We start from the raw sequence: 23923 nt of genomic DNA on the forward strand, positions 1-23923 counted from the left end.
ATTAAGTGTAACACAGAAGGCTACGGACAAAATACGCTCCAGGCTTGACAGTCATGTTTGGGAATATCATTACGCTTTATTATATTTTTAAAAAACACAAAGAGACAGCGCCACTACATTTATAAGTGTTAACTCAACATTTAAAAATCAACCCGACAGTAGAAACAGCCTGGCCACAGCAGATGCTCAGACATATTTACTCATCGCTGACAGCGACTTCGGCGTGACAGATAATCCAGCAGACTCTGAAAAAGCAATATGAAAGAAGAAGCATGACAACGTACGTCTCAAATTGGACCAAAATAAGAAACGCCTTTCGTTACCGTAAGCTTCTGAATTTGGCACCATGCGACATCGTCGAGCAGATCTAAATTGATTTCGTCCTTGGTCTCCTCAGACAAACTCACCATCTAAGTAGAACACAAAGAAAGTGACCGTTCCAACACGTCATGCCTTTTGAATTAGACGTCGACTTGTTACTGCCACACGAACACAGCCAAGATAAGAGACATCCTCTGTACCAACTATCATTGGGGAGATCTGGTAACATTAAAGGTGCTTGTAGACTCCTACCAATGAATACCTTGTCTTCAGATGTTCGAGGCTAAGGAAAATATTGTAGGAATAACACGTACCTGCCCCCGTGCTGTAGTCACAGTGATGTGTGCAGCAGATCCTGCCGCTGAACACTGCAGATCACCAGCAGACAAGACAGACCTGCGACAATTCAAAAGCTCACATCAGTCATTTTAAGTCAACACCTCTGCATCATATGAAGTCCACGTTTGCTCCGCTGACAGCAGCAGACCTGAGTTTAGGTGCTTTCTGGTTGGCTACAGGCTGGATCGAGGGGTTACGACTTGTAAGGCGGCTTTGAGTTCTTTTGGTCGGCACCGAGGAAGGCCTGAATAGAAAAAAAACAAAAACACCAGAAGAGATCCAGGCAAGGCCTTCATAATGTCACCCGACTTCACTTTCCGTTCTCGTCTTACATAAGGTTTCCTGTACTGTTACTGCCACCTAATGTTCTGGTCCTTTTTGTCCCCTTTCCTCCCTAGAAATGAGACGACAAACATTTTACACCCATCATCATCCTGCATCCAACCAAGTGTTAGCTTTTTTCTAAATGGAAATTTCATGTGCCAACATCAGCCACCTTTAGGGTTTTGGAGGAGGACCTCTGAGCTGAGGACGACGAGACTGGTGGGGATTCGGTTGATTTTACTTTAAAAAAAAATAAAACGCAGAAACAGTTTTATAAAAAAAAAATCTTATTAATTTCTTTCAGCTGAGCTCATCTTCAGCATCTTTGCTCAAAACAGAAAAACATTTACCTCTTTTACTGGGTACTCGCCTGAGGGGCTGGGACATCTCACGGGACTCGCTCTGCAAACATCATCTCCCTCAATAAAAGATCATGGCGGGTGTGACATGAATTACAAATTAACTCACCTTCATGGCTATGGATACCTCACTGGCAGAGATCTCTTCCTCTAACAAAGGAAACCCATGAATGAATAGTCGAGACGATTTCGTCTGCAGTCAGGGGTACTTGAGTCGAGGTGATCTTTTACATGTGCAAACTAAGGAGGACTCACCACTTATCAGGTCCCATATGAGCGCCTTCTGAAGGGAAGGCGGCATCTTCATCAGTTCCACTTTAAAGACTTTGTCCACCGTGGCCAACAGGTTTTCCATTTTGGCCTCCAAGTCGTTCATGCGTTCTTGTGCTTGAAAGAAAGTTATTTGTAGCGTTTTAAAGCCAAGAGGAAACCGGTTTTTTAAACTTTCCATTTAAGCCGTTACAACTAGGCCTACCTTCTTTCTCAAACTGCTGAATGAAAAGCGCCAGTCTGCTCTGTTGCATCTCCCAACTCAGCTGCTCTTTACTCTGGATTTTTCCTGCTTTTCTCTGCCGCCTCAACGACATATTGTGGTCCAGTCTTGGAAAAGTTAAAAAGTCGAGTTTTCTTTCGAGCCACGCGAAAATAGAAAATGGACGCCTCAAACACGCACTTATTTAATTGAGATATCCGTGCCTTTAAATAACATGTAGTGATGAGATCATTAGGGCCACGTTCTTTGGCGGAAGGATACCGTACTTGTTGGCACTCATGTGTCAGTTATACGATGGACAGGTAGAGCCCAGAGGTAATAAACTATTCTGGACCTAATTTGGGTTATGGCGCTTGTTGAATTGGCCAGATGTTAACCAAATATCTTAAACTGGCGTTGGCAGTGTTGTGAGGGCTTAACGTGGCCGAAAGCCCAAATAAATGCAAATTTAGCTCGTCTCGTGGATATTATGGCTGAGTCAACACCGACATTAAAGCCGAACATGGACCGTATGTGGGCAATAGTGTTGTGTCGTTGGCGAACCATTGGATGGCTTTTTGTTTTGCACTACAGTTAAGCTATTTATTTTCTTTTTGATTGCACATTTAAGTTGATATTTTCTTAATATTTTTGAATGCACATGTGCATTCAAATTTATACTTATACATTATAAATATATATACATTATAAATATATACTTATAAATTATAAATTTATACTTGTTTTTACCTCGTCAGTTTGCTCTTGATTTGATATTTGTTCATTCTAGATTGCACATTTAAGTTGATATTTTCTTCTGAATGTACAGTTTTTACAAGAGTTTTTATCAGGCAATATGTGTGTTTAGTTTTAACGGTTAAATATGTTTATTTCGGATTGATTTGTGGATTGTGTCAACCTGCTGAAAGACCCAAAGCCTTCACTTCAAAGGCTAGGACACCAACACATTTTGACAGAAAATACCCTGCTTATCTTCCGATTATATCATTCAGAGGAGACAACAAAAACAACACAATGAAAAGAAAAAGCAACAGACACATTCAGTTTTCAATCAGTTCACAAACTCATTTATTGCAGCGCACTTCAGTACAGACATTCATTTCCTTTCCACAGGACGGTAAGAGATCATTTCATCTACTATTTTAAAAAAGAAGAAAAAAAAGGAAGAAAAATCTTTTTCTGTACAACAAAGGAGATCAAATTTACAAAATCAGTACAAGATGGAATCCCTTGAGACAGATTAAAAGGGAAGAAGGGGTTGTTAGTCATAAAAATTCTAAGTTAACACCATCTGCAATCCAAATGTCAACAATACAAAAATAAATAATTGAGAATTTCTTTTTGATTTGAGGAGAAACTGGTGTATAAGGTGTTAATGTTCAGAGGTGGGTTCCCCTTTCCCTCACCCTGGGTTAAGGTCAGGTCTTCAGCTGTGCAGTGCAAGTGGAATATCTTACATCATCTCATCTGTACAAGTCTACAAATAGTTCAATCTATACCCATTTCCCAATAGTTCATTGCAGCACTTTCCTGATTGCCTGTCTGTTTCAGCATTTAGTGGAATGTCATGTGGAAGTCTTTCATTCTTCACACAGTACCAGCGGTTCTGATGAAGCTCTTTCAGAAGCCTTAGTCGCCAACACTATCCTTTAAAGATGCAGGGTAAACCTTAAAAAGCCATCCACTCTGCGTGTATTTTTTACTTCCATAAATAGAATAAACACCTTACATGTTTATTCTATGCTAGAGTAAGAAATAACCCAAGGACATGCAAGTTTTCCGCTGTCAGTATAAGGCATGTTAGCTTAACAAGTACTGTATGTTACTGTTTTTAGAAAAAAATGCTGTTACTAAAAGCATAAGTCGGACTCATTACTATCAAGCAAGGGACGGCACCATGCTGCTGTTTGTCTTGATATATTGTTGTTGAAATCAGTAGTGTGGCACTCCTTTATATTTAATATTGATGTTTTTTCTGCCTCTGAACAGCTCCGTTACCCATGTGGTTAAGGGTTGCTTCGGGAATCAATACTTAAATAAGACCTGCTTTGATTGTAGGCCATCTGGAATGTGTGAAACCATTTTAGTGATTGATAATTAGTGATTGTCCGTGGTCTCTGTCCTCTCCTATTCACAAGGGTACTGCCAACACATAGAAAAATCAGACAGAGCCCCCAGCCCTCCCAACATGAGCTTGTATATTTACAATGTAACAACTTGAGCGTTCATTAAGACTTGGGTTACACAAAGAGTCAATTCACTGAAACGTGTCGCTTGGAAAAAAAAAAAAATAGGCAACCCTAGGGCCAGAGTTCCCACTAGAGTGAAAAAATATGTACAAAAAGACACAAAATTGAGAACTTTTTTTTTTTTTCTTCTTCTTCTTCTTCTTCTTCTTTAGAAAGTGCACAAAGGAACAGTTGAGGTCTTTACTCTGGACCAACACGCACTAGTCTGATTTGGGAAAAGTTATAACAGATTAAACTTCGGTGGGAGAAAAGCTACAAAGAGAGGAACTCATTCTGTGATTATACACACAGATACCCACATAGGGAGGTCGATATATTCTGTTCAGTGATAAATCATTCTATACACCATCTGTAAAAAAAAAAAAAGAAAAAAAGAAAAGCAGCTCATCTAGTCACAAAATATTCAGAGAAGTTTTCCAAATAGTGAACAAAAGCAGCTGAAGGCAGCTGTGTGAAAAACCTAAAAAAACCCAGATAACATAATGGTTGTTAAGAAAAGCAGGCAACTGGCAGCTTCCACGAGACGAGGAAGAAGAAGTACCATGTTCAGCAAGTGGAGGTGTTTAAATAGTAATCTCATCTTTTCCACCCCTTGTTGCAGTGAGATTTTGCATCTCAGCTTGAGAAGAAAAAACGCATTCAGATGAAGGGGGCTCCGAAACATTTAAGGCACCACTGGATGCTGGGGGTGGGTGGGTGATCGATGCGGTGCAAAGACTTGAGCTGCTCTGCGCTCAGCTCGTCGTAGGCCTGGCGGTACTCCCTGTCGAAGGCCTCTGAAGTTGAGGAAGGATAAATAAAAGAGGTCAACTTTTACTATTTAATGAAAAGACTAAAAAAAAAAAAAAAAAAAAGAATTTTAAAAATGAATGTTGAGACTAAATTTGACTGGTTAATTTTTTAAACATTCACTTACCGACGTCAATGTTATCCCGTCCCAAGGCCACCAATGAAAGAAACAGTATTTCTCTGTAAATGCTCCTAAAAAGTCATTCAAGACATAAGACATGGTTTCAATGAGACTCTAAATGTGCAGCTACAATGCAGCAAAATATCCAGCCAGCAAATGCAAGTTTGGAAGAGTAAGTAGGGTACATCAAGCAAAAAGGAGTAACAGGGCTGACCTGTGCCGTTTGACACCTTCTGGACGCCGTTTGGCCTCTCGGATCAGCAGGTTGATTGGCCCGTAGACGTCATTAGTCTGGATGTTGCGAACAATAGTGTTGAGGAGGGTACGGATTTCCTGATGGTCTGTTGGAGCCAAAGTCCCCTTTTTCTCCACTAGGAGGATATGGCACACAAATATCATAAAAAGTATTGTTAAAAGTTCATTTTCAGACTTTCAGAAAGTAGCCTCAACCCTGACCTCTTCTGGCCACTAACAATACTGCAGCATCTGTTCGCTGATCCAAATGTGTCTTTTTAAACAAAACATATTAAGTTCCAAAAGTTTGTTTACTTTTGGATAGGAAGTTCTGCACTTATTGGCACTTACAAAAGGTGCGCCAGAGCAGGTAAAGGGGTTCTCCAGGTTCCTGGTGCAGGTTGATGTTGTCCCACAGGAGCTGTATGTACACCTGCTTACTGTCCTGAGTCAGTGATGTCAGAGGCAGCTGGAAAGACAAACCTTTTCGTTAAGGCCAAAATTCATCTGACAGTCTTTCACAGAAAAAAGGGACATTTAGTTAAAAAAAAATTATATTTTTAATCCGGTCTGATAAAACTGAAAAGAAAGAGGATGGAATGTAATCAATAAACAGAGACGGTAAAGAAAGGCAGTATGTTGGTGTTTCACCTGCACTCCATTGTTGCAGTGTTCAGAAGCAAGAATGAGACCAGGGAGGTGAGTGGGCAGGTCCAGGCGGCGGAAGTACCACACCAGGTTCCAGAAAATAATTGGATGCTGGCTGAGGAACTTGTGAGTGTAGATCACCTTGGCACACAGAGCTCAAACATTAGACTTTAAAAGATCTCGTGTGTGGCGGGGACACACACACTAAGTAAAGCAGACTGTCTGTGTTCACCTGATCTCCCTCATTCTCCAACAGGGTCTCCAGCTCTTTGCGCAGCACCAAGGGGCTGAGGTATGGTACAGACACAGGCTTGGGATTTGGCCGTTTTGCTCCGATGCCATCCTTTGAAGACAGAGAACTCCACCAATAAGTTCCATTACATTGGAGGTTAAAACAGAGAGAGGTGCTGTACAAAAATAGCAATGGAGACTGACCGTCACCTCTTGCAAGCTGCAGGGCAAACTGGTGGTGGAGACACCGTGTCCCGGTCTCTGGGAGTGGTCCAGGCTCTGCAGCGGACCTCCAACACTGTTGCTGCGTGTCAGTGAAGTCCCGCTGCTTTTCTGCTGCTTCCCTGCTGCCTGATGCTCCAGGAGACCCAGGGGGTCTGACTGCACTGGCTCTGGAATCAGACTGGAAATACAACCAGCACAGAGCGGTCAGGAGGTGGTGCTGGTGCGGATGCCTCAATGCTTTGTGTTACATGCAGATAATGCAGTGACGTTGTACCTGTTGTGTGCTCCAGAGCGATTATCCGGAGTCTCACTCTGCTCCTCCTCAGGGAAAGTGATAAGATCTGGGGTCTTGATGTCTGCTGAGCTGCTCGCTGTGGGATGAGTACTGGTGCTGTGGATACTGTCTCCTGAGGCACTAGGATTCATATAAAACCTGAGAGGGGAATTTTGCGGGTTTTATTAGTCATCTTAACAAAACAACAAAGGAAAAAAAAAAAAAATTGGTGTTCAGAACAAATTGCCACGCCAACAGATTCCTACCCGGGCATTGTGCGCAAGTCATGAAACTCAATGTGCAGTAATGGAAGGAAGGCTGTGCGACAGAAGGGACAGTTGGAATTAAGGTTGGAGTCGTCAGCTGTCCAGCCTGCCATGATCTCCTCATCGTACACCAGGGCTTCACAGGAGTGGCACTGGGAGCAGCTGGACATCAGCACCTATTGGTGAGTTAACACAGTCAACGAGACAAGAAGTACCCCAACATACATGTGGGTATTGAAGGCACAGCAGCCGCAAAGAGGGAGTTTCTGTGTGTCCAACCTCCAGAGCGCAGTTCTGGTAGATGCTTGAGGAGGAAGCGTGATGTGAGGAGCTTTGCTCAGAGTCAGGACCTCTACCTCCACGCCCTGGAGTTGGATCTGCAGCCAAAGACCAAACAGGTATCACAGGTCTGCAGACTTCAGAAAGTAGTTCCTGTGTAGCCCTGTGTTTTAAAGTGCTTCCTATGTTTATATTAGGAAAGATCGTGCTTACGTATCTGTTGGGTCCCTCTGCCTGTGTCACTGCTGCCACTGCTGCTGCCCAGGCTGGTGCAGCTCTGATTTAGACCGTTAGCTACCAACCCTGGGATGGTCCTTCTCTCAGGACTCTCATCCAAGTCATGTGCAGACAGCACGTGCTCATCCAGAGTAGCTGGGAAGCCACCACCACCCTGAGATTCTTCATCCTATAGAGAAAAGTTAGAATCGAGATAAAAATGACCTAATTATCTCCACATTATTGAATTCTTTAGCTTTCACTTGGGATGAGACGATATCCAGACGCAGATAGGCATCAGTGTGAGGGTATGAAGAGGTGAGAGAAAGAGAATATGATCGGCATCACTGCAAAAGCTGCGGCTGATTGGGGTTGTGACACTCACCTCATCATCTGAATTAGCGTAAACTAAAGCCATGGCCCCCCACACTTTGCTGGCCACATTTGCCGCCTGCTTCATGCTCGACTTAAGTACATCAATTTTAGGTCCTGACAACAGTGTGTCCATTTTGATGCCTGAAATGGTGTTCATGACGGAGCCCAGTGACCCTCCCTGTGAGGACTTGACCAAAGCTGTCAGCGAGGACGATCTAGTGCCTGGGCTTGCTGCTGTGCTAGCAGGCGTCTTTGTCTTTGCTGCAAAAGTCTTGGATCGAGTGACCGTGTTGGGGCTGCGCTTTGGTGTGTCGCCTGGTGAGCTGTGTGCAGTTTTTGCAGGAGGCACTGGCAGGCTGGACCTCCGTTCCAGGGGCTGCTTGGGCGGAGGGCTGTCAGTTGAGTCTCCCTGGGACTGCTGGAGCTCCATGCTGGAGGACTTTGGACCCATGGGACTTCTTAGACTCATATACATTTCGATTTCCTCAGCCAGGTTACGGGACACTACAGCAGGCACAGAGAGTGAGGGCTCCTGACTGGTGACAGAAGCCGTCTCTTTGGTCTCCGACACCAGGAGGGAGAGTGGGTCGGCCCCCGCCTCCACATCTGCCCTCTCCAAGGAAGCTCCTCGCACTCCAGACTCATCCTCCATATTTGTTTCCGTAAGCTTCCTCTCTCTCTTCTCCTTCTTCAACTCAGCCCCCATTACCTCTTTCTCTTCTCCTTCACCTTCTTCTGGAGCGTTTGAGCCCTCTTCCTTTGGCAACTTCATAATCGATAAGCCCTTATCATCCTCAGACTCCTCCTCCAGGTCTTCAAAAAGTGCTTTGGACACACTGTTGGGGGGTGGACTTTGAGCTCCAGAGAGCACCGCAGCCAAAATACGAGCATCTGCACCCATTTGGCTTGCCATGTGGTCCACGCCTTTCTCTAGGAGCATTCCAGCACGGGTTTCAGCGCTGAAGCTGCAGCTGCGTTCAGAGAAGGACTTCTGCCGCTGCTGCTTAGCTGCATCCCCAGCTGGCAGCGAGGCGTCCTCATCAGACAGAGACACACTGTCATTCTTGCTGTGTCTCCTGAACAGCTTCCCCGTCCCTGAAGAACGTACACAAATGTTTTAAACCTGAAAGATGCTAAATGTCGATCAATTTTCACTCTAAAGACACATGAAGGTTTGATTTCTTCCTCGCCTTTTTCCTTGCCACCATCAAAGCTTCCGGTGGACAGCTTAACAATGCTGGGGACGGGAGAGGGCACATCAACAGGACTGGGGGGTTCGGCCACTGCTACTGCACTGTCAACTGAGCCGGCAATTCCGCCTCCTGGTTACAGAGAGAAATCATAGGCGAGAGATTTCTGTCAATGCTAAAGTCCTTGGAAGTGAATAGAAATAACTACAGCATGTGAGGCAGAGAAGTAGCTTTCTTTTACCATTATGCTGAGCATTAGCATTGCTTCTCTGCTCAGCTGACAGGACAGCTGCATGTGAAGACTCTGTCAGCTCCTGGTGCAACTCATCCTTAGAACCATAGCCTTGATCAGATTGTCTTCCTATAGATCACAAATTCACACACACACCACGCTGTAGTCACTTAGCTAACTCCATGCAGGTTTTAAAGTTTGAGACCGGCAGCATCGGGGAACCATTACCTGTACTGCAGTGGCTGTCTGCTGTGTCTCCCATGTTGCGGCTGGGGGCAAATAGGTTACGTTCCTCACCATTGACCTCACTTGAGCTGTCAGCACTTTTGTGACTTAAACTGTCAACATCAGTGACTGCTGACCCATCTGCTGATGCAGCTAGAGGAGGTCATAAGAGGAAGAATGTGAGTAAAAAGAAACAAGAAGACAAAATGAGAAGAGGCAGCGTGAGAGGACTCATCACATTCACACCTGTGGAAGGTAGCGTGGATCCCTTCTTGGAAGATATGTGGCTTTGAGTCTGTTTGAACTGAGCCACTCCACGAAGCACATTACGCAACTTGGTCCACATGAAGAGACCGCTGCGGTTTCTGCTCGGCCACGGGCTCTCCAAGACCGCCTACGGAGAGCAGATGAAGATTTTGGTGTAATCAACTATGGCATTTACCCAGCAATCTTTTAAAAAGGTTCTAAGTGCAACACGATTAAACTTCATTTTACAGAGGTAAGTAATATATAAAACCTTGTTGTAGTATCCGTATGTGATTGCGTTGGGCTGTACGCCAGCCTTCTTCATCTCAACCAGGACTCGCACAGCCATGACAGGAAGAGCCCACACACCACAGAGCTGCATCACCACTCTGTAACACACCTGGCAACAGACACATAAACACAGAAATCATTTCAACTCACATTTTACATTGTTTATCAAGAAAGAAAGAAATACAACGACAGCATGAGACGATGAGGACTGAACAATCAAATTAAAGAAAAAAACATTTGGCTGAATAAGTGGTCATCTCTAAATCTTTCACATGTAATGCGACCGTACCTCATCCAGCACCTCCACCTCAGTGGCCCTCATCTTTAAGAGGACGTTGTATGCCTGCTGCATGGCCCGACTCTTTGACTTGGCCAGTCGCAGAGCTGCTGGCAGGCAGATGAACCACAGGCTGTAGCAGTGACTGAACAGACAGCGAGCCCACAGTGGTGGATTGGAATAGTAACGTTTCGCCAGCTTGTACGCCAACTTGATCTCCTGTTGAATCAGTTCATTTAAAAAAAATAGTTTTAATTCTATATGGGAGCGTTGTGATTTTAATGGTAAATAAACTACCTAACTGGTATTATTCCTACTTTTGCTCAATATAAATGTGAGAATATGTACATGCCTGCTTGGTTCTCTTGGCCAATAGTGCTGGGCTGCTGGACAGACTGGCCCCTGCTGCTCTGCTGCTCAGAGCAGGATGCAACTCTTTAGGACGGTCAAACAGACTCATCTGCAGTCTGGGGAAGGCCTTATAGCTGGAGAACACAAAATAAGATTGTCGCAAGGTCTACTGAGAACAAACATCATTCTTCCATTGAATATGTTTTGATGAACTACAGCTCAGGAAGACTTACGTGTACTGGGGAGCGGGTTCAGGTCCATTGTCAGCTGGAGGTTCAGGAGGCATAACAAAGACGGTGTGTTCGCTCCTTTGAGACTCGTCCAGCTCCAGCAGTTTAGCGTCTTCAGATGACTCCCCTTCGACCTGCAGCAGGAATCACATTCAGAGCCAAAGACATGAACTTTAGAGAAAACAGGTCATTTCCTGTCTGGTGGAAGAAAGTAAACAACTACAAGCATCTGCAAAGCCTTTCCAGTCAGTAAAACATGCACGTTTGATTGTGGTTAGGATTTAAGCACAGAGGGAAAAAAAAAAAAAAAAAAAAAAATCAGGAAATGTCCATGCTGCTCACTGTACATGTTTATCAGGGGGAGAAATTTAACATGCCTTTATCATAGTATTAGTCACGTCACAAACTGAGATACAGAAAAATCTGCGAGAGAATCTGATTACGGTGTCTGCAATTACCTTGGTACCTTTGTCGGTGATTTTATCAGAGGGAAAAAGCTGCAAGAAGAGGAAAGAGAGCAAAGGCAAAAGAATGAATCAGAGGACATTTTGGCTTCCTTAGTCCTTCCCAGCGTACAGATGTTAATTTCGCCAATAAACCACTTTAAAACAAAGCCCTGTTCCTGGAAGGAAACCTCCAGTGGAAAAGAAAACAAAACAGGAAAAGCCCGACACTGGCAATCACCTTCTCAATGCAGTCGTCGAAAAAGGCCAAGCCCGTGTCCTTGTCGCTGACGAAGGTGCACTCCTCGATGAAGCGGATGAATATCTGAGTCTTGGTGAGCTGGGAGTAGAACTTCTGATGGGTACGGTCTCTGCTTTTCAAAAAACCTAAAGGAGACATTTTGGTATCAGTTCCTGTTAACGCAAATTAGACTGAAATTTCGGATCAGTCTTGGCCGTAAACCTGTTGTAGAATACATGATTTGACTGTAAATATAGAACATTTGCGCTCTCGTGGCAATCTCAAGGGTGGAGAAAACGAAGGACGTCCCTCTCAAGCCTGCGCATATCAGCCCCCTCTCTAAATAGCTCGGTGATAGATTCTGAGGAATCAATATCAAGAAAGAAGTTTCCGAATTATGGCAGTATGCATAAGCTACAAATCCGGGAAGTCGTCAACAAATATAGCATTAGGCTGCATATAGACTAAAAATCATGACCAGCACGTTGACTGTCTCGCACCACACACACACAAATGTGATAGTCATGAGAACACCTAATGACAAATTCAGTCAATTGTTCACCTTGGAGGTCATAAAGAGAGCCTGCAGCCGTAGCCTTTTCGGAGGGCGCCCTGATTGGTTTGAGGTAGGATCGGTAACCCTTCAGGATGGAGGCCATGAAACGAAGGAAGGTCTCTTGGATTTCCATCTCCAGGGCCATCTTTTTCTTGTGCCACGTGAAGTCTGCCTCGATGGGGGTCAAGTCCAGTGCCGAGTCCTCCTGTGGTGTTTGACGTACTGAAACTGAAATAAGGACCAGGGATATTATTCGCTCGGTGTGTCGTATAGCCTTTTGAGCATGTAAACAAAGTCTGCAGAATTACAAAACAGAAGTTTATAACAAAAAATTAGTAAATTCTCTCACATAGAAGACACTGGCCTGCCAACTCATTTGTAGCTGACATTTCTCTTTCCTTCCTTCCCTCCCTTGTCTTTTGTGTTTTGTCTATCGTTTTATTTCTATACACTTCCGTTTCATCTCTATATGTCTGGTGTTTTGCAAGATGATGAACTGATGTTCATCAACTTGCCTTTTATTAAAACAAATAAAGTAAAATAAGTAAATGTCATGCAAAAACTTGCAGTATGAGGAGAATAATATGCAACTAAACCGAAAAGTATCCCAGTTTTCTTCAATGTTCATTTATCTTTTGATTAATAAAGCATGTGAATGGAATTGTGCCACATGGAAAGTGAGGTGCTGTTATTTGTACCAGTGGCCAGCTGGTGGTGCAAGTTGCTCAGCGAGTTAACGAGGCTCTTGCAGGGCTTCTTTGGGAGGTTCTTCCAGTTGCTGTGTCTCTTCTCATCAGACCTATGACATACAATTCCACGAATTTAGTCGGCTGGAAGTAACAGGAGAGCTGCACAAACAAAATCTGCAATGAGCTCTATGTTTAACGGATGTGCTGCAACACTACTGAAAGCAGGCTTTCAATATCATTCAAGTTGTATGTATACGGCGGGATTAAAGAAAAATCATACAGGTAGATAGTGTTTGTGTCCAGGTCCACACAGACAACATCTGGTGGGGGGTCATACAGGTCAAAGTAACGGGAGTCCACACCCACTATGAATGGGCAGGGGGCATTGAGGACACCTGCGAGAGAGAGCGGGCACAGTGGGATGTAGGGACACTGCCACTGGAAGGGGAAGATCATCTGAAATCGAGACAAAACAAAGAGTCAGGATCAATACAACCAGGCATAGAGTAAGGAGGGTTTTCACTGCACAGACTCTACATGCACAGTTACTGGGCCACTGTATCATAGTCTTAAAAGATGTTTTTAAAAGGCTAAACTACAGTAATAAAGCAGTGATTCTCTTTTTTATGCTTCAGGCTTCACATTAGGACAGTATCTATATTAGTCTCGAGAATCAAATTTAAGCAGCTGTGACAAATCTACGGGCCAAACTTGGTAAACATTAAAAGAACTTCCTTACTGTAACTGATTTATTTATTTTATAACTGTGGGATTTTTACAGATTGTGACATCCTGTGAGTTTAAAGAGACAGCGCTCAGTTACGACTGCAGCTAGATAAGAAACAACGAACAGTTCAGTGAAAAAGTGAAAAAGTTTCAACGTTCAAACAGCCAGAGGAGTGGTAGTGCTGCAGGGACTCTATATATGGCAAAATAGCTACATGATAGAATGATGACTGAAAACTACTAATCTTATAGTCTTTATCGACTAGATTTGTGACTCAAATATTCAGATAAATCATAGTTACAGGGGATTTTCATGCAACTATTTCAGACTAGCATCGTTTGCTTTTTCCAAGACATTATGCCAAAACAATGTACAACATACAGCCGAACAAGGCAACTCATGGTGGCAGGTGAAAATGTTCAGAAATGTAGAAAAAATATCTAATGAGTACTCCCTCTGATGCATTCATCGGCTGGAGTGTGAGTGAAAGAAGCACTGCATAGCCTGTAACACCGTGTGAACTGCTGAGAGCGGTGGCCAACAAGACGAGAAAAGCTTCATAAGAATGCAGTCTGATTAATGGTATTAGAAGCCATGTTTTAGGCCTGTTATCATCTGAAATAACAGAGGAGTAAAGGAACAGCATAAATCATCAAATACAGAAACCCCCTTACTTTCCAGAGACACTACCACTTCCTTGCTTGTTGTCATGTGGGCCTTGGAGACTCAGTTTCAGAAAAGACCACAAAGGTGGGTGTCCTCTCCTCACATACAACACTGGCTGTTTTTTTTCCTCTCCTTTTCATCTCTCTTTTGGTGAAAACCTGCTGTAACTTCCTATGGTCCAATGGTCCAACAGTCCTTGCCATCCTTAAATGCGTCTTTCCACTAGAAACAAATCCCTGGTTTTTGTCCGTTTGGTCCAGATGTTCGGGGGGCACGTTCCACACGCTCATCAACATTAGTTTAACTTGTTCGCTGTACAGATGACTTCTCTGGGTGACTGGATTTTTCCATCTCCGCATGTTAAAAAAAATCTGTGCTTTAAGTATTTTCTTGACTACTTAAATACTCAAGTTGGTCTTTAAAGTAAACACTTAGATCAAGACTAAATACACAATAGACAAACAGTGCTCATTAATTCTTTTCTCTAGGAAACACCCATACTGTTACTGGGTGTTATTCTTCCTTTCTTCTAAAAAAAACTCTGGTGTGTCAGTGATGAACAAATAAAAAGAACCCATTCTGTGTCTAAATGTCTAAGTATCTGTTGAACTCGATAGTACAGAACTAAAAGAGACGTGCATGTCAGAGTCTACTCACAGCCACCACAGCCTCGGCCACTCCGGTGAGCACGGCGGGCCGCAGAGAGTGCAGCAGGATCTTGCTCTCCCACAGGACAAAGTGCAGCAGAGTGGCGCAGTTCTCGGCGCCCAGATTCATCAGCAAAGTGCCGTAGTCGGCCCCGCTGACAGGGGAGACAGAAAGAAGGGATGAGTTCAGGCAGCCAAAGCAGAAACAACGTACAGAGGGCAGGAAAAGGAAAATGAAGGATGGAAGAAAGGAGTGAGGAAAACAGACTTGGTTGGTAAAACGGCTTGTAACTTGAATTAGGCGTGTTTTATAGAAGTTAGAACATATAAATGCAGTCTATTTTTATAAAGCTTTAACAAAATAAATAAAAACAAACCCTGAGACAATCCCCTCTTTATGTTTGTTGCCATACTTTTTCAGGACCTAAAACGACCACGATGGGAGCCTCTCTAATTGTGACTCAAAACGAATTTCCTCCTCCTGTGCTATGTTTGTCTAATCCTTGCAGATCATGATCAAAAAAGGCAACAACAACAGCGGGTCACATCAAGTTCAATATCAATTAGCAGAAGGTTAGCTTTGACAAAGGCCTGTCAATCTCAATTACTGTGAGGTTACATAAGTCAGAGGCACAGAGAGGACAGAGAGGCGCTGGCTAAACTGTTAACATCAGCTGCAGAGCTGCAGAGCTGCAAAGCAGAGACACTGCCATGGATGAGGATGCTTTCATGGATTCATTGTATCTTCAGCAATTGATAGAAATAACTGTTAACTTTGACTTATTTAACATTTACCAGGCCGCATTTGGCTGAGCATCTTGACATTATATAGTGGATTTAGTTGCCAAGTCACACATTGCAGCTTTGCCAAGGGCACATTGTGGTTTAAAGCCAAATGATTAAGATTTGTAGGATTACAGGATACAGCTGAAAGGTTAGAGTCAGCAGGTCATCAAAAAAACTAACAGTGGCATAAAATGAACTCAAAAACACATTTCTCAACTAAAATCTCCTAAATGTAACAGCCCCACGTGAGTTCATTTGTGCTGCCTGTCGTGCAACAGCCCTCTGACGGTTTCCTTAATAGTCTGCTTGACATAAATGTTGAATTATAAAAAACTAACTTGGTCTGTATGAGAAGAACAGCGAACATGGTTTTACCTGAGGGGTAAGGGTGTGCACACAGGCTGGGAGAGGATCAAAGTGTCGTGTGCCGAGAGCTGCAGAAGAAATGAATTCATGTCAATAAAGAGAACTTCTGAACACACATTTATATACAGGATCATATAAAACTATAAGCCAGACTAATGTGGCTGCAGAAGATCTATCATCTTTCATTTTGAAAGTTTCTTTTTGCAAACAGCAAAATGATCCAGCCAGATACTCCATCTGTAGAGTAATACAAATAAGGACTGTTGAGCAGCAATATGATACTCAGGTTGGTGTTATCAAAAAAAAAAATAGAGACAGGATCAATCCTGGGAAGACAGGAATGACCTAAGACTTGCTGCTGAAGACATTCACCCTGAAAAGCATCCCCTGTTGAGCAAAAGACTAAGACACACAAGCTCATTTTGAATCATCAAAGACTCTCACAGACAAAAATATTTGCAATAAACAGGTTTTTTCCAGATCTACTTCCAAAGCTCTTCCACCGAAAAAAATAAGACAAATCAAAATGACATTCCCTCCAAAATCAAGGTCTTGAGGCCCCATCTAATCAGAACCAGCAGAAAGCAGTGGGACACAAGTTAGTGACTAGATTTATTTACAGAAACTGGCCAAAACTTGCAGGCGAAGTATTGAAAGACCTGGGCCACATGGTGTCACACCGCAGGTCGGCACAGGGGCTGATTTGTGTGAGGCAATCAGCCACTGTGCCGATATCTTCTGTACTGGAAATGTCAACATTATTTCTTTATGTCCGTATACCAAATTATGTAAGAACTTATCAGCCTTATTGGCCCGTTTATTGCCTTTGTGAAGAAAAATACTAACCTGGACAAGGATTCTGGGTCTTTGAGGAGAAGGAAACGACACGTTGTGCATGAAGTGTGAAATGTGCCTGTTAAAAAAAAAAAAGCACACAAAGCGTCGACAAAGCTGTAGTCAGATGTCTATTACAAAATGTATGGCAACCAAATCACACCTATCAAAAAGATCTATTGGATCTGCATTTATGTAGCGGCAAACGATCCGAAAGTGGATTCCTACTTTTCAATAGGCAGTGGGTGCGGGCCCGAGACGGAGAGCTTGTAGATGAACATCAGGAACTTTCGAAAGGACTCGAAGAAGGGCCAGTGGGAGAGCAGACAGATGCATTTGTTGGTGTTTACGGGCCGGTTGGGGATCACCTTCTTCTCCACCGTGGTGAGCAGGCCCAGCTGGATCTTCTGCTTCTCGTTCAGAAGATCCGCTGAATATGGCTCGTAGAACTGGATGGCCGACCCATACACCTGGCACCAAAGAATTACTTATGTCATGCTGTCGCTTTTGGGCTTCCAAAACATTTACCAAAATCGTATTATAAAGAGGTTTTCAACTGGTGGTTCATTTTTTAATTAATTTTTATTTTTATTTTTTTTAAATCAACGACTGCTTGCTCTTGGTTGCTGTGTCACCTTTTCACCAGAAGAGACCGTCAACACAAATGTGGAGAACACCGGCAGTGGGTCACGAGTGTTTGGTGCCCAGCACTCGATCTTGGCGCCCATGGGTAAACAGAACAGAGGAACAGACTCGGAGAGAGGAAAAGACTCGTAGTCCTCTTCTGGGTAACGAAAGATGAGACCTGCGAGACAGCAGAAAACACCCATGATACAGTAATGTCATACGCTAGGTGTTTCTATTCAAGAAGTAAGAGATCAGATTCTTTCACTTTGGGGAAATGACTGCTCACTTTAACTTCATGTTGGGTGAGATGCAATTATGACAAGACAGACACATTCTTAAGTCAACATGCATATACACAAAGAGATCTGCAGGCACACAGATTCTGGGCGTGGCAGGAAGTGCAGTTGTCTTAGATGAATAAACAGCTGTCTCACAGGAAAAAGGCTGGCCAAAAAGATAAAGCCTGTCTGCATGTGTGTGTGTGTGTGTGTGTCTATATCAACACTCATTATACATGTATTGCACAATGAAATGTTCCAAAGGCCAAGCTGTTAAGGAAGCATTCAGTCAGGGAAAATGTCACACAACAGTTACAAAATACCAGCTGTAATAAGCAATTACCATCTGCATCAAGATCACAGATAAACACTGAGAGCGCCGCTCACCAGAGTCTCGGGACAAAAATCGAATTGTGGCTTACTGTGACGAGACAACGCAGCAGCGTCTCTAACTAAGCTGCATTTCTGTCCTAAGTGTTCTACATCAGAGCTGTGCACTGTGGAGCGACTGTACTGATTCACTTCAACATTTGAGCACAAATTGCTGTTCTGCGTATCGTACAAAACTCATGCACGAACAACATTAAATAAATATATTAAAAATTTGAAAAATCTTTTCAAATTCTTTAAATACTCCCTGTATCCCAAACTATACATTTAAAATGTTTCAGAAATGTATAATTCATTACGAGTACAGTATGTGGAAAAACAAAGTCGGGGCGGATCCTCGATGACATTTCTATGATAAGCTTATCGATTATATTGATTGTTTTAGTCAAGGTCTTATTTTTCAACCGTTTTATGAAAATGTTATAAGAATAGGAGTTGTCTAGTATCAACCAGGAGAAATACATTATGACTCAAGTTTGTGATTCGGGAAAAATGTAAGCAGTTCAGTTGTCACTGACTGGAAGCACAAGAGTCTGCTCATAACTGCAGGATATGCTGTATTTGTCTCCAACATGTATTCGCTAATGTCATCTCTCTTGCACGAAGGGCAGACACTAGATGGGCTAATGCAGAGGGTGAGCCAGCAAATATGATTCAGCTAAAAAGCAGCTGAGGTAAAAGCAGATGACAGAGTTAAATAATAGTAAAGTGAGACAAAGGAAAAGCAAGCATTGCTCATTGGGTACAGAGGAATAAATTACAGCTCAATATGTGGTGACACTGAGCAAGAAAATACCATTTACACTTTAAAAGAAATACCCGACTTCTACTCACCAGCTTTGTAACTGATGGAATTTGAAGCAGATACGGACTTCTTGTAACACAGGAACACACTGGAACCCCACTGAAAGATTGAACGCAAAATGAGCGCTGGAGCGGATGACGACAACAAAAATGGAAACAAAATGATTATGGAAAAAGATAACCTGACTTACCATGCCGCAGTTGAGGTTCTTGTCCACTTTACAGAAGGTGTGTGGCGGTATCTCGCCCTTGCTGGTGACAATGATGCAAATATCCGTCACTGCCAGTGAGTTCTGAGGCTGGACTGGTGGCGCTCGCCGGAATGTGATAAAGATGCGCTGCGAGGTGGCGGAGCTGTTGTTGACGTTGGCGCAGCGGCCATACGGTGTGGCTTGGATGACCTCGCAGCCCTGGATCAGGCGCTCCTTACCCTCATACAGCACCCTGTAACAGGTAGGGAGAAAGCATGTCTAGCCAGGATTATGCCCGAGACATTGGCCATGGTGTAGGAGAACTGTAGCGTTGTAGTGAGGAGCACAGCCAATGCAGCCTTCTTGATAAACAGTAGGTGGCCTTACTAAGAGAACAACACTGCTCACTTCAGGTACAGGAAGTACATCATTCACACACAAATGTAACTACACTTTCAATTCATCTGATGGTGTCTGTGACATGTGCAATGATTGTACCATATTTGGTTTTGACAGGTTGTATATGTGCCCATAAAAGCAGACCTGCTTGCACGCTCTTCCCCACAGCTTAATATTCGTTTCAAACACACCGCTCGCTTCAGCGAACAACAGATGAACTTATGAACACAAAGGAACAGCAGTGGGAAAAGCAGAGCTAACCTGAGTGGCTTTCAGTGTCTTTAAACGGCAACATTGTTCAAAAAGATAAAGCTAGCAGCTCAGAGAGAATGCTGGCCTGGAGTCAGTTAGTTAGGAACCTTGAAACCTAAAAGAAATGCAGCCTTCAAATCCCACAACAGTCAACGATGCTAGAACACAAATCTCTCATTTGCAACAAGCAGCTGAAAATAAAACAAGAGGGAGGCAAAAAAGGTTTGGAATTTCACACACACACACACACACACACACACACACACACACACACACACACAACACACACACACACACACACACACACACACACACACACACACACACACACACACACACACAGGCACACAAACACAGAAACAAAACACATTCAGCACCACTGCAACAAAATGTGGAGGCCTTTGGTTTGTCCTTCTTTTCCTCGTCGTGAAGGTGTCCTTTATAAGTTCCAGAGCAATGAGCTCAACAGCCTGAAGTGAAGACTTCCAAACAATCCTCCGGGGCAGAATTACAAAGTTGGTTGTCTTATATGGAGTGAAATTAGTTTCATAATAGCAATAAATGTGTATTACGTAATTTGCAAATGTAAACAATGCGTGAGTAACTTTTTTTTTGCAAATGTGTGTTTAAATCCACAGATAAATACAGAGAAATGTGAGCAAAAGAATTTAAATTACGCATGCACACATAACAAACTGCACAATCATTAATATTTCACATGCATATTTTTATCGTCAACCTCACTGATACGATCATTTTTTTATGTTCAAAAAGGTTCCTGTACGTATGTCTCACGCATGTCCTGACAGGCACGGATCAGCTTGCGTCAATTATCCTCTGCTCTACTTTGTACTCTAGACTTATTACATTCCCATGCATGCAGACTTTTACAGCTGACCCAGGTCGTATGAAACGACAGCGTACTCTTCTGTAGAGTCCTAATCCACTCACACAACTGGAAACCATGAAGTTGGCCAAAGAATGAAGCCTTAGATGGAAACAGTCTTCAGTCCTCCACAATGTCGATATACTAAGACATGAAGCCTGTTTGAGGAAAAGGTAAATCTGTGTAGTAGGAGTAAGAACAACAGAAAAACAAAGCAGCAGTAACAGATTTTCTAGCTGCTTGAGGTTAAAACAAGTTAAAATTTATATGGTGGATGGGTTAGAAAACCTATTTACACCACAAAGTGCACATGGCATCCCGGGGACTTTAACTGGCCACATGATGAAGTCAAGCTATTTATTCGCCCTCCTTTTGACTTTGCTCTCCATCGTCAACAAATTTCTGTCTTTGCAGTTTCTAAATGCTTCGCTGGGCTCGCCAGCCTATTTTGCTCACTGCGTCTTGTCTGGCGGTTTTTGCTGTGCAGGTAGGCTAAAGTGCATTTCTAAATCTACTTTGCTGCATAGGTAGACCTCAACTGTGCAGCTGCTGGCTGTGATCCAAAGACACTTAAACGCCCAGCACAGTTGAGAGGATCTGCAGAGTTGATAACTCTTCACAGCTATCTGCTCTCTAATCGAAGTCTCATATCTCTAAAGTTGTGAGAAAAGATGCATCTTTTGTTGTCCTTTTTAACTCTCTCATGGTGTAAAGGATCACTGCGATTACATGAGTTAAAATGCCAGCAAACTTTATATACACTTGAGATCTCCAAATAACTAACAAATCTAACAAATAAACACAGACATCCAAACCTGACCACTGGCTTTATTCTGAAAGCTCTGGTTTCCCTTTGAGGCCTCAGAGAGAAGTCAGTCTTCAGTGGGAGATGTGATTCAGACCATTTCACCAGCTGACTCATTCAAATCCCAGACGATGCTTGGATTCTCTTATCCAGCTCAACACAAAATAAACACTTTACATATTGCTACCTAAACACTATGTGCTCTGACTGTCTTATAACTCTTGTTGTGGCATATCCCACATCTAAAGGAAGCAGCCAGAGAAGCAATCAGTGCCTGTGTGAGATTTTTTTGCACGATGGCAGGCTCCATGCTCCCTTTCCATCAGAACAATGTCATGTCAGAGGCCAAAAGATCTGACCCAGCCCAAAACTAAGACTTTTCTTTATTATATTTTTCAAATCATTGGCTGTCTTCAAAGCAGCTCTTTATAATGGATTTAATAGACCTGAAACACTTCATTCATGTTGAAAAGAGTGCAGAACAAACTTAAAGAGGCCAGGAGAGGGCAGTTGCCAACAAATTCCCATTTCGGCAACAAGAAACAAGAGTCCCAATTTGCACAGTATGTTGAGACGCTCCAAAGCCTCAGGCTGGGAAAGCTTCACTGACAGCAGAGGTAGCAGAAGGAAGACCTCTGCAAGATTTCTGTTTATCTCTTCAGAGAATATCTTGAAGGTTTTACGAACCGTCAGCTGATGGAAGAGAAAAACAACAGCCAGACTAAGAGATGGAAGATCAGTAAATACTTTTAAGCAATTAAGCTGAACTGATCTGCTAAACAGTCATCCTGTCATTTAGCTTATGAACAACTAACCGCACAGTCATGAATTGTGCGTCTGGAGTTTCATTAATCGCAATTTTAAACAGTTTTGGTCGCTGGTAAGTCTTGTAACTCAGCCGATTTAATATCTTCACAGATGAAACGAATGATAAAGTATCTGAGTAAGCTTCTGTTTTTTCGCCCCTTCCTTTATGTCTATTTGCATGCTAAACAAGATTGCACAATCTCTAAAAAGGAAACATGACTTGACAAATATATAAATATATATGTATATATATGTATATATATATATCGGACTTGCCGTCGGAGTGTTTCATGAAGCTTATTTGTTAAAAAATATTTAACGGGAGGGAATCCCAGCAATAAACACATAAAACGAACCAAATTAATCACAGAGCAGAAAAAAGTGTGATATGCTGATGTCTATAAAACATTCTCAGTTTCTGACTCTTCAGAGTGACAGTGAGTCTCGCAGAGTGATTTAATGGAGTGTCATTTCTCATAACTGGAAACTCCGGTTTTGTTAGTGGGAGCAACAAACAGGTTATAGGCATGTAGAGAGCTAAAACATGGCTCAGGCTGTTGCATCACCGCGCTAAATGAAAGACTTCTGCGTGTGACATTGCTCATTCATTCAGGGCAGACCAGTGAAGGGAAATGCAGCGTTTATGATGGCATGTAGATTAAGATTCTCGCTTGTCTGGATGTAAGCAAGAGCACAGGTAAATTCTGAACATATGAAGGGAATTATAGAGGTGGGAAAATTACACATGACAGATAAAAGCTGAGAGGTGTGGTTGGAAGGGGAGACCCATGATGAAATAGCAAGAAGTGAATGTCAACATATCTACCTCAGTCTCTGGCTGAGTTTAAAAAATAATTTACATAAACCTAAACAGCATTAGGGTGGACTGTCCTGCTGAAGCTGTTTTCTGATGGTTAAAGTTTTTCCTCTTTTTTAAAGAGCTTTAGTACCACAGTTCTTCACTTCCTGCAAGTGAAAGGCTGACAAACAATGTGGGTTCACCGAAAGAAAAAGAAAAAAAATCTTGGTTTTGTCGATACGTTTTTTGGCACAGAGCCTTCACCAGTGTGATCTGTGAATGAACACCTGTCAACAGGTCACGTGACACTACGGGGACCTTTACTGTTCAGTGACTGGAGTATTAAAGAGACTTTAATCCCTACCACAGGCACTACTGTGTGTAATCATTTCCAAATGGGCCATATTATTTAATAAAAGCACAATAGCTGTACCATGTATATTGTATTATATATATTATATATCAATATACAGTATATTTTACTATTTTTTATGTTACTGTATTTCATTAAAATTCGTTCTATACAGCTCAATTGTTAATAAACTGCAGCTTTCCACGGCTTTCTTCCCTTCAATATCTTCTTCTTATTATTGTTGTTCCTATTTTTTCCAATAACTCAGAGAGCTCTTGCACATTGAAATTCTATGCACCTGTACCGTCTGTGCATGTACAAATGGCAACAAAAGCTCTTGAATCATTTTTGCTGCAGTCCAAAACCAAATTTTTGGCTTAAATCTTGTTTAGACAGTCATGGACAGGCGCAGTAGTTGCAAAACCATCAATATGTTGTAGTGAAACAACATTTCCAGGTGAGCATTGCTTCAGGGCATCCTTGTTTGGTTGTGTTTCATTTAGCATAATCCCAGGCTGACGTACGTGTCTGGTTCAGTTAAGGATGATTCTGTACACTTGGGGTCCGACGGAGCGTAATCTATCACTGGATGT

General features: G+C 42.7%; 2 protein-coding genes across 4 annotated transcripts in view; both read right to left on the reverse strand.

The window, feature by feature from the left end:
• Positions 1-78: 78 nt before the first annotated feature.
• Positions 79-2045, reverse strand: cdca9 (cell division cycle associated 9). Its single transcript, XM_075451211.1, has 10 exons — positions 1819-2045; positions 1599-1730; positions 1453-1493; positions 1335-1386; positions 1157-1224; positions 993-1054; positions 809-904; positions 636-717; positions 324-410; positions 79-245 (listed from the first exon to the last, which is right to left on the reverse strand). The coding sequence occupies exons 1-10, from the start codon at positions 1928-1930 to the stop codon at positions 201-203; spliced, it is 777 nt and encodes a 258-aa protein (XP_075307326.1). The 5' UTR covers positions 1931-2045; the 3' UTR covers positions 79-200.
• Positions 2046-2983: 938 nt separating this feature from the next.
• The window catches only part of dennd4c (DENN/MADD domain containing 4C), a 34857-nt gene continuing 13917 nt past the window's right edge, over positions 2984-23923 (reverse strand). The window contains exons 3-34 of one of the 3 annotated variants that reach the window (XM_075451667.1): positions 19031-19283; positions 18870-18939; positions 17376-17545; positions 16969-17210; positions 16753-16819; positions 15916-15974; positions 14765-14909; positions 12995-13170; positions 12724-12824; positions 12032-12253; positions 11470-11615; positions 11244-11282; positions 10789-10919; positions 10557-10689; positions 10217-10423; positions 9908-10036; positions 9637-9784; positions 9394-9543; positions 9175-9294; positions 8934-9065; positions 7754-8838; positions 7366-7558; positions 7153-7250; positions 6874-7049; positions 6608-6766; positions 6319-6511; positions 6110-6220; positions 5881-6018; positions 5581-5698; positions 5210-5366; positions 5002-5066; positions 2984-4861 (exon numbers count right to left, since the gene is read on the reverse strand). In XM_075451667.1, coding sequence (XP_075307782.1) covers positions 4725-4861; positions 5002-5066; positions 5210-5366; positions 5581-5698; positions 5881-6018; positions 6110-6220; positions 6319-6511; positions 6608-6766; positions 6874-7049; positions 7153-7250; positions 7366-7558; positions 7754-8838; positions 8934-9065; positions 9175-9294; positions 9394-9543; positions 9637-9784; positions 9908-10036; positions 10217-10423; positions 10557-10689; positions 10789-10919; positions 11244-11282; positions 11470-11615; positions 12032-12253; positions 12724-12824; positions 12995-13170; positions 14765-14909; positions 15916-15974; positions 16753-16819; positions 16969-17210; positions 17376-17545; positions 18870-18939; positions 19031-19283 — 5470 coding nt within the window. In that variant the 3' untranslated portion in view covers positions 2984-4724. Of the gene's footprint in view, positions 4862-5001; positions 5067-5209; positions 5367-5580; positions 5699-5880; positions 6019-6109; positions 6221-6312; positions 6512-6607; positions 6767-6873; positions 7050-7152; positions 7251-7365; positions 7559-7753; positions 8839-8933; positions 9066-9174; positions 9295-9393; positions 9544-9636; positions 9785-9907; positions 10037-10216; positions 10424-10556; positions 10690-10788; positions 10920-11243; positions 11283-11469; positions 11616-12031; positions 12254-12723; positions 12825-12994; positions 13171-14764; positions 14910-15915; positions 15975-16752; positions 16820-16968; positions 17211-17375; positions 17546-18869; positions 18940-19030; positions 19284-23923 lie in introns of all 3 variants that reach the window. The other 2 variants (XM_075451666.1, XM_075451668.1) reach the window with 2 other exon arrangements.

This window comes from Odontesthes bonariensis, chromosome 19 (genome assembly GCF_027942865.1).
Source record: "Odontesthes bonariensis isolate fOdoBon6 chromosome 19, fOdoBon6.hap1, whole genome shotgun sequence".
Lineage (NCBI taxonomy): Eukaryota > Metazoa > Chordata > Actinopteri > Atheriniformes > Atherinopsidae > Odontesthes > Odontesthes bonariensis.